Source organism: Phascolarctos cinereus, unplaced genomic scaffold (genome assembly GCF_003287225.1).
Source record: "Phascolarctos cinereus isolate Bilbo 61053 unplaced genomic scaffold, phaCin_HiC Scaffold_9;HRSCAF=440, whole genome shotgun sequence".
Lineage (NCBI taxonomy): Eukaryota > Metazoa > Chordata > Mammalia > Diprotodontia > Phascolarctidae > Phascolarctos > Phascolarctos cinereus.
In genome coordinates, this window is record NW_027556402.1 from 54,435,432 (window position 1) to 54,445,222 (window position 9,791).

At 38.8% G+C, this 9,791-nt stretch overlaps 1 protein-coding gene across 7 annotated transcripts in view; it reads right to left on the bottom strand.

Moving 5' to 3' along the window:
* Window positions 1–9,301, bottom strand: part of CAMK2D (calcium/calmodulin dependent protein kinase II delta) — a 344,903-nt gene extending 335,602 nt beyond the window's left edge. For 4 of the 7 annotated variants that reach the window (XM_021001411.2, XM_021001410.2, XM_021001409.2 and 1 more), the window contains exons 1-2: window positions 8,404–9,300; window positions 6,636–6,730 (exon numbers count right to left, since the gene is read on the bottom strand). In XM_021001411.2, the coding sequence (XP_020857070.1) occupies window positions 6,636–6,730; window positions 8,404–8,471 (163 nt within the window). In that variant the 5' untranslated portion in view covers window positions 8,472–9,300. Of the gene's footprint in view, window positions 1–6,635; window positions 6,731–8,403 lie in introns of all 7 variants that reach the window. The other 3 variants (XM_021001407.2, XM_021001404.2, XM_021001414.2) reach the window with 1 other exon arrangement.
* Window positions 9,302–9,791: the final 490 nt, after the last annotated feature.

The window sequence follows — 9,791 nt, forward strand, 5'->3', positions numbered from 1 at the left end:
TATCATTGTTATTGTCCCCATTCTACGTTAGCTCTGACAGAATTCAAATAGAAATAGTCTTGAGATAGGTCTTATCATTGTTCTTTTTGTATTTTATGCTCACCAGAAATTGCTCAGGTGGACAAAATGATTTTTTAAATTTTATTTGGTAACTGAACAGAAGTACTAGGATATAAAGTCATCTGTGGGTTCACCAAGAGTATCTTGGAGAAAGAGCCAGTAGTAGACAGCATACGGATTTCTTCATTTGCCTCTATATTTTGAAAGCTATTTGTTTCAAGTAGATTGCAGGTTATGAGGATTCAGAAAAGTGACATATTTTCTTAAGTAGTGAGTAACAATTTTTGGCTGGGATAATGACATTGCAATTCTATTATAGTTTGTTGAATTCTAGAGGGGAGGGGTTCGTATTTGTAATTTGAGGTCTTTATGATAGTCCTTAAGGATCTTTTGGTGTCTTTTGGGTTATGAAGTAGTAGTGACCTTCCTTCCATTGTAAGATTCTGCCCATCTGTTATTGTTATTGTTTCTAGTATCAGGCTGGTGCTGATCAACTCGTTGAGGAATCTTTGTAGAAATTATTTCTCTACTTCAATAAATTGAGATCTGTTGATATAATGTATCACCCATTTTTAGACACAGGGAGCAAATTTTGTTCAGATCATATTGTTGCACAATTATATCCTTTCTCTTAAACTAAAGGGCAGACTGAAACAGTTTCAATTTTGAAAAACATTTCAAAGTTGTCTGATTTTGTGGCTATTAATGTTGTTCTTGAGTTTGGAAGAAAAAACAGAAGGGAACAAGCATTTATATAGCTTCTACTGTGTGCTAGGCACTGGGCTAAGCACTTTGCAAATAGCATCTCATTTGAGCCTCACAACAACCCTGAAAGGAAGATGCTATTGTCCCCATTTTACAGCTTAGGAAAGTGAGGCAAAAAGAGGTTAAATGACTTGCCCAGAGTCACGTGGCTACTAAGTATCTGAGTCTGGATTTCAATTCAAATCTTACTAACTATCCCTTTCATTATTTAGCTACTTTAGCCTGCCTCAGAATCAAAAGTCCCACATTATATCTGGGCTAACACCAGTTTTATTCACTGGAGTACAACTTCCTAAATGGTATCCAACAAGCCTGAGAAAATTAATGTAGCTTCCACGATGCCTGACTTTTGGTGTTTTTAGCCAATTGGTCAAATGTTCACATAGTATCCACTACGTGAAATGTGCCTAGACAGGCACAATGTATAAGACAAAGTCCCAGCCAGAATCTATAATATAAACCGAATTAGAAAATGTATGTGCTTGGAGACTTTAGCTTTGTAGATATCATGAAGATTCTGAAACGAAATAGGAAAAGGTTCCTAACAAATGAAAAAAATTTAAAAATTCTAATAAGTGCTTAGTGATAATTTATTCTCATTAACATTAAAAGGACTCATAAATGGTCATTATTAAATTATACTTTTCAAACAAAAAAGCTAAATCAATATTTCAGTTGAAAAGCACTATGCAAAGACAACAGGTATGTCACGATGTCAGATTCTGACATTGTCATTCTTGTGCCTTGTCACTAATTTCTTACTGAAGTAACTGATATTCACATTCTTCATTTAATATTACATTCTACTTTATTCAATAATAAACAAAAATTCTATGCATTTACTTACAATAATCCGATCATTAAATGCTGTCACTGTTTCAACTCTTTACTAGTTTTCAACATTATCAATACATTTATTCAAAACTTATTTTCATAATAAGCACTATTTTAAAGAAATTGAAGTGAAAAAAACTCAACATGAGAGAAGTAATCCCGTCTAATATCAGGATGGACATAATAATTTACATGTGGTCAAATGTGGGCAAAATGCAAAAAACTACCAGGATATCATTACCTCATTACCTCATTCTCACTCTTTCCCTTCCCCTCAAATCCTGGAGAAAAAAGGTGAAGAGCTGGAAAATCCTCACATGTCAATTAAAACTACTGAGAAATTCTCTGAAAGCATAGAAAGCTTTCAAAAAATTAGGACCAAAAATTTAACAAAAATATAGGGGCAGCAAGGTGGCGCAGTGGACAGAGCGCTGGTCCTGGAGTTGGGAAGACCAGAGTTCAAATGTGATCTCAGACTAGATACTTGACACTTACAAGCTGCGTGACCCTGGGCAAGTCACTTAACCCCAACTGCCTTGCCAAAAAAAAAAAATCTAAATTGGCTGATTCTTAAAAATGTATTAGTAAAACACTTGATTCACTTACATAAACACTCAATTCTATCATTATTACTTCAAGTCAAATAAAAAGGTAAGGGAAGTTACAGCAATGCTTCTGAGTAATTAGCTAGCAAGAAAATCCCAGCAAGATTAGTTTTGTTGTCCCTAACAGGGTTACTAATGTACCTGGGAAAAGAGCATTAAGAAAAATAAGAAGCTCTGAGCTTTTAAATACATAGGTTATATCTCTCTGTATATATACATGTCAACTATAATTAGAAGGAACATATTTACCATCTCTACAGAATATGTTTAAGAATTGCAAAGCAATTCTTTGTTTCAAGTAATCGTAAATATATAAGTTTCTATAATGCAAAATAATGTTAATAGCTTTCTTCTAAGGAAATTTGTGTGTATCATTTTTGAGAACATAAACAGACAACTTTAATACCCTAGCATGGGTATAGGATGAATATAAATGTAACGGATTGGTGTTATATAAATCTTACACTGTGTGCTTGATTTTCGAGGGTCCCCCCCAAGCTTTATATAGAACAACATTATTTATAACTTATAATGATAATCCTGGCAACCTGAAATAAAAGAGAACATGGTATAACGGAAAGTGCATTGGACATAGAGTCTAGAAAGAACTAAGCTTGAATCCCTACCCACTGGTATTTACATATGCCCATGAGCAAGTTACCAAGTGTCTAAGAAATAGTTTCTTAATCTGTAAAATGGGGATAAGAGTACCCAATGTATCTAACTCTACAAGTTAATTTAAGGATCAAATGAGCTAATGTTTATAAAAGATATTTATGAAGCCTTTTGCAAATGTCAACTAGCATTAGCTTAATTTCTATATTAAAATGATATGGTTCCTGCTTAACATATCTGTTTACATGAACTAAAATTCTATTATCACTCAATTACTAAACATTAGTTATATAAAATAAAAAACAACCTTTTGAAGGCAGATGTACTATATTTTATAATATTCTGTATATTTGTGATGGGAAAGGTCTAAGTACTTTTTTTTTTATTTCAAAACAGTCAACTTAAATATAAGTACAGTTATCTACCTGTTCCTTGCTGTATAATCAGTGTATTACCAATGTGCATTTTAACACAATAGCAAAAGAATGTCTTTGATACCCTAACAGTCTCCATATATGGTGTGTATGACTAAGAGCTGAGAGGAAGTAACGGCCTGCTAGAAATCTTTGAACAGTCCCGCTAAAAACTAGGTGCAGAGAATCCTGCCTGGGTGACAGTACAGCTGCATTTGCAAAAGTGTACAGGAACTTTGCCAGCTTTCTCCCCCTCCTCCCCTTTCTGTCCTGTTGGCTCAATTTACTGACACTAAAAAATCTTCCTTTTCAGTTGCAGTGGTGTATTTTGCAGTCCTCCTCTAATCTTAAAAATAAAGAAACCTAAGGCTTAGGTTCACAAAAGCAAAATATTTCAAATAACACATGAGACAAAAGCTTGAGAGAAAAAAAAAAAGATGAGCCAATCAAAGTATCACAGATCTGCAAAGATAACATCATTTACAAAGGACCTTTTTTTTCCTTTAAGACAACAAATCATGGGATCATAGATCACTGATTTAAAGCAAAAAGGGATTTTAGAGGCTACCTAGTTCAAACTACTAATTTAATAAATGAAGAAAAAGAGGCTTAAAAAATTTAGGTGTTTTAACAGGATTACATAGGCAAAGCATGTGAGGCAGAACTGGAACTCAATATCCTTGACTCCAAATTCAGTTTTTTCCACTACTGCTCCCTTTAGCTAATTAATAAATTTCAAAAACAAAATTTAAAACAGAAACACATCTTTAGATCTATCTGTATCCTATCAGAAAGCTGGAAACTCTTTTTCAAAGACAAACAAGATTTTTAAAAGCACATTATATAGTCTTCTTTGAGATTGATTCTCTCACCTGTCTCAAGTCCCTCCTTTCAAGTAAATTTACACACCCTTGGATATTCAATAGTCATTTCCAAGAACCATTTAATGAACCACATTTAGTCACAGTCAACATCATTTAAAGCCTGTGGAAAGTTCTGAAGGATACAAAGAACATAAGCCTTCCCAGTATGGGGCTTACTATTTAACATAAAGACTGAATAAATATATTGATTAGTATATGAACAAACATGGTATAACCAAAAGCTGTAGGCACAGAGATAAGAATAAAATATTTTAAGGAGGTGGAAGTAATTTGGTAAGTCTTCTTATCTGAGATCTCAATTTCTTCAAATTTGTAAAATTAAGCAGTTGGAATAGATTACCTCTAAGGTGCTCTGCTTCTAATAACCATAATAATGACAATGATGATAATAATAATGATGATAACACTTTAAATGCATAGCAGTTAAAACTTTTCATATATCTATACACACATATATGTGTGTGTGTGTGTGTGTGTGTGTGTGTGGACGTAATCTCATGTAATTCTCTTGTGAAGCAGGAACAGTAGATGTTCTATCAGTTTTTACAAATGACTTGCCCAAAATTATACAGTTGGTAAACTGAGTCCAAAACTAGAATTAAGGGCTTCTGAATCCTGTTTCAATTTTGTCTCTTTTTTTTGTTGTTTGTTTGTCTGTTTGTTTTTACTAAGAGTAACTGATTAGAATGACTAGGTCTCAATAAGGTTAGCAGACTGGAGGAGGCAAGGCTTTAAGGGGAAGAATTTGCCTTGACAGAGAGGAAGGAATACATTCTATGAGGGAATCACATGATCCGTGGCTTATAAGCAGTAGGAAAAAAGTGTATAGGAAGGATGATATGCCCCCAAACTCTGGAGTAGGCTACTATGGGTCCAGGGAGAAATTACTAAAGCTAGGTAACTTACTCCTAATGCCCATAATCAATAATTCTGACTCAATTTATAAAGAGACTTGAAGTCATTAAAGGACTTTCTGTTAAAATATTGTGCTTTACATACTGTTCCTGTCTAGACAGACTTAAGAGTGTCCCTAAGTGTCTCCTTTAAAAGGGTGAAAGGGGTGAAACTTTAGAGCTTCAGAGTAAATCATTCCTATGACTTTTTGAAAATCTAACAGATTTGTCAACCATTTTTCATTAGTCTTAAAACTATTTGGGGAAAAAAAAAGTATATCTGAACATACTTCACCTTCTATTTATTCCTGCCTCACACCTTCCTGTGCATCTTGTAACGGATCTCTAATGTGTCAAGGGCTTCTGCGTGTGGGTGTTCCTCAGAATCACAGTTAGCTGAGGTGCGCCGGGTGGAGTGATGAGGGGGGAAAACCCCTTTAAAATGATCCCAAGTGCCAACTTCTTAAGCAGTAAGCAAATTTTAAATGCAGAATTTCACACCAAAGTAGAGAAGAAAAGGCCTCCAATCACAGATGAGCTGATAGCCAGTCACATGAAGGTGAACTAACTGTTAAGTAGTAGCAACATTCTCAAACTCAAGGCAAAATGAGTAAACTCTGCCTTCAAGAGATGTTATTTTCATTCCCACTTTCAAAAATTGCCCAGTCCACAAAGATGGTTTTACTCCCTTGAAGCTGTTCATTCATTTTCATGCTCATCAACGGAACATAAGTTTCCACAAAAATATTTTAGAAACATGTACCATAATTGGCAATGCCTAACATTTCACTACAAATGTCTAGCATGCCTGTGCTAAACAAGATTGTCATGAGGCCTATTAGTCCCTCAATAATAAACAATTTCCAGTTATGTCTGATTATGTCTATAAAATATCTATTCAGATACAAACCTCATGGATAGCACATACTAAGATTCTATAAGAAGTCTTCATGTCTAAGAAAAAAATAAAGTCCTTTAGTGAACATAAAAAAACATCAAAATTCTACCTAGATCCTTATAGCCATACATTTTGTTTTAGACCAAGGCATGTGTCACATCTTTTCTTCTCAAGGTCATGGGTATTAAACATGCCTTGTTGAATTAAGTTTAAGTCTAATTACAATAAAAGATCATGATTCAACTAAGCTATGGCCTATTTTTTTCTCCTCAAAAGCAAAAGGAACCATGAGAATCATGTGACTTTTTTTTTAATCCCTGGGCTGTATTTAAAGTTGTTTTACACTGCAGCTAAAGGCAAAATCCTCATAGTGGCATTTATTTACTTTAGAATAGCTCTATTACTCATGCTATTGAATATGGGATGACACCAACCACAAGAATTTGAACTCACTATGGTATTAAACATGTCAACTTTAAGTGGATTAATTTGTCCAATTATTTAAAAAATAAATAAATCAATACTTCTTTAGGGAGAGGAAATGCTTATAAATATATTAAACCTTTAGAATCTAATTCCACTGTAACCACAGCACATGTTTACATACAAAACTGATCATTTAAAGCAATAAAAAAAAGACACTCAAAAAATTGATTGAAAATACCCACCCCTAGCAGAAAGCTTTTTGGTGTTGATAATTTTGGCAGCATATTCTTGTCCTGTAGGGATTTTCATGCATCTTCTCACCACTGAGAATGCCCCCCTGAAAACCAATAATCAGCAAGGTATCAATACAACCAGGCTCTGATACTCAACAAATGGGATCTAATAATTTGAGTGCTTTCAGTGATTTTAGTGGCTTTCCAAATATCAATAGAAGCAGCCCCCAAAACAACCAATCCTAGCCCTTTCTTAATTTTCCAGAATATAATAGTGATTAGAATTTAACAGGGAGAACACCATATCATTAGACAACAAAATAAAAGGGCTGCCAATTGTAACGGATCTTGTTTGCACAAGGAATTTGAACACATTCTACAATATCCGCTCACACAGTAGCACCAAATGCCCAGAGAAAACACTGCACAGAGCTGGAATAAGAGGGAGCCAAAATCTGCTGCCCATTTATTTTGGTAGGGAAAAAATAATGAGTGTATCTCTAACTCTATAAATATGATAATTGTTCTCAGTGAAATATAAATATTGAGCATATTTGTGTGGGTTAATGAATCTTGGCATGATGATTTCTTTATGCATTGGTTTTAAAAAAAGGTTTTTAATTAAACTATCTCTTTTGACATATTCTTGGTATGTATATGTATGTATGTATGTACGTATGTATGTGTGTGTGTGTATATATATATACACACACACACATATATATGCAGCACCACTCAGTGTAAGAGTATCATACTGAATAAATACACTTATACAATGAAATTTACATTTCCTTTTATTTGCCTTTATCAGCCACCAACAAGCATATATGCGCACACCCCTTCTCCAAGAAATAGACCAAGCTGTAGATATGAATGAGAATAGATTTTAATTGGGGGTGATGCTGTAACACTGTGGCTGAGCCTGAGGTTAGATTTCTTTATAATGAGTTCCCTCATTTAGATCTTTCTCCCTCTTCCTTAAAATTGTCAAGTATTTTTGTCACTGTATGTATGTGTGTATCTATATATAATCCTTAACACACGCATACACACAAAACAGGAATCTCCCCTTTCCAGAGCGTTTTTCCTCCATGCACATAAATCCTCCTAGGAGAGACTGTCTATATCCTGGAAGAATGGTGTGACATTAATCAATCCCAGAAAGTTTTTTCCCCTAAAATAGCTGAAAGGTGTAAGGGATTAGTATATAGGTATGTATGTTACACTGGGCTGCTGTTTCCTTTGACAGAACTACTGGATGCAAAATAGACTGAAAGCCAACTTGAACTTTCGGCATCAATAAATATGGCACCGTCTGTGTCAGTGAGGTTTTCATCCGTACGTGTATCACTGAGCAGACACGCCGGTAAACCCTGGAGGCATCTCTATTTACAGAAAACATGATCTATGTTACATTTTACATGGGTTCTCATTTCCTGCCTTTCACAAGCATATACACACTCCAAAGGATGACAGCTATAACTGCAAGGATCATAAATCCACTAAGGCTCTCTTGCACAAATGGGAGTGGGGAAGGAGGGTGGGTGGGATTATCAGACTTGGCCACAGCCTGGTGGTCTTCCCTTTCTACTCCCCCGCCCTCTTCCTAAGGATCAGTACCTTTTGCCCAGCTGTCAAGCCAGCCACTTCCCCCCGATCCCCCTCCCCCTTTCTAAACTCCTACGACCCCCTAACGGTAAGGACCGCTGGGTCGGGGGTAACGCGACTCGCCCTCTGCAGGAAAGGGGACCCGCAGATGCCAGGCAAGGACGCTTACTTTCCAAGCTCCTCGAAAAGCTGATACTCGTCGGTGAACCTGGTGCAGGTTGTAGTTGAAGCCATCATAGGTTCGGGCTGGCTCCTGTCGAGGAGGAAGGAGGATGAGACGGGACAGGAGGAGCTGCTGCTTGTCTGGGACTGGCCCCCGTGTCGCTATCACCCCCGAGCCGTCTTCCTTCACTTTTCTTGTCCGAAAGTGGCTGGATCGGGACTTGGGGGGGAGGGGGAGGGAAGGTAGGAAGGGTGTAATGGGAAAGAAAGGGTGCAGTGGGGTGCCCTCTCCACAATCGTACAATCCTTCTGCTCCCTCTTCCTTCTTTTTCTTCTCCGGCTCTGGACGCTCCACCCTCCCTCTCTCCCACCCTCACTCCCCAATTGGAGGAGGGGGGGAAAGTATTATAGAAGAGGTGCCAGGAATGGGGGGGGGTGGAGAGAGAAAAAACTCAGCCAGCCACGGGGCAGGAGACGAGCAGTTGCGAAACGATATGAACTGGGGACAGGAGGGAATAAAGGCGGAGGGGAGGGAGTGCAAGGGTGGAGAGGGGGTGGAGTGGAGTGGGGAGGGGGCAGGGGAAGGAAGAGAAGCCTGAAGGAGAGAACTCCAGTCCAGTTGCAGCTGTCAGCAGCCTCAGTCTCTCCACTCCAGTGGGTGGGTGGGTGTGCGCGAAGGAGCGCCCGAGCAATGAGAAGCTCGGCTCTTCTGCCCGGCTTCTCCTCCCCTTCCCCGCCCCGCCAGTGATAGCCGCCGGGCAGCTGGGGCACCTATGCAGCTCTCTGGGAATAAAGAGACGAGGTACGGCTCCGAGCGCGCTGGGCACCCGCGGTGGGCAATGGCAGGGCGAGCACAGTTCAGCTCAGGAGAAGCCTCAGAGTCTCTGCTGTCCCCCAGCCCCTCCTCGAGCTACTGCGGGGCCACCCCCCCTTTGGACTTCCCCCCCTCTTTTCTCTGTCCCACACCTCCCTCTAGCGACTCAAGCCTCTCAGCACGCAATGTGTTTCTGTGTGTGTGTGTGTGTGTGTGTGTGTGTGTGTGTGTGTCGCGCGCACAGGGGAGGAGGGTATACCCAGGCAGAGTCTCTGCAAAAAGATTACAGAAGACGGGGTCACACACACAATTGAAGTGGTCTGGGGAGGGCAGGAGGAGGAGAGGTACTAAGGAACAGGGTCTCTGCAAACAGGTCCGAGAAGACAAATCCAGACAGACACGATGAGGAGGAAGGGAACAGGGCTCAAAATCTTGGGAGGGGCGGCCAGGGAGCCCCAGGCAGGGGTGTGCACCGCTTGGCCCAACCAGAAGGGAATAAATGCACAGACTGGCCAACGGCTTTAAAACGACCCTTCGCGGCCAGACGCTTGTGGAGGCCTTGCACAGTCCCCCTGAACCGA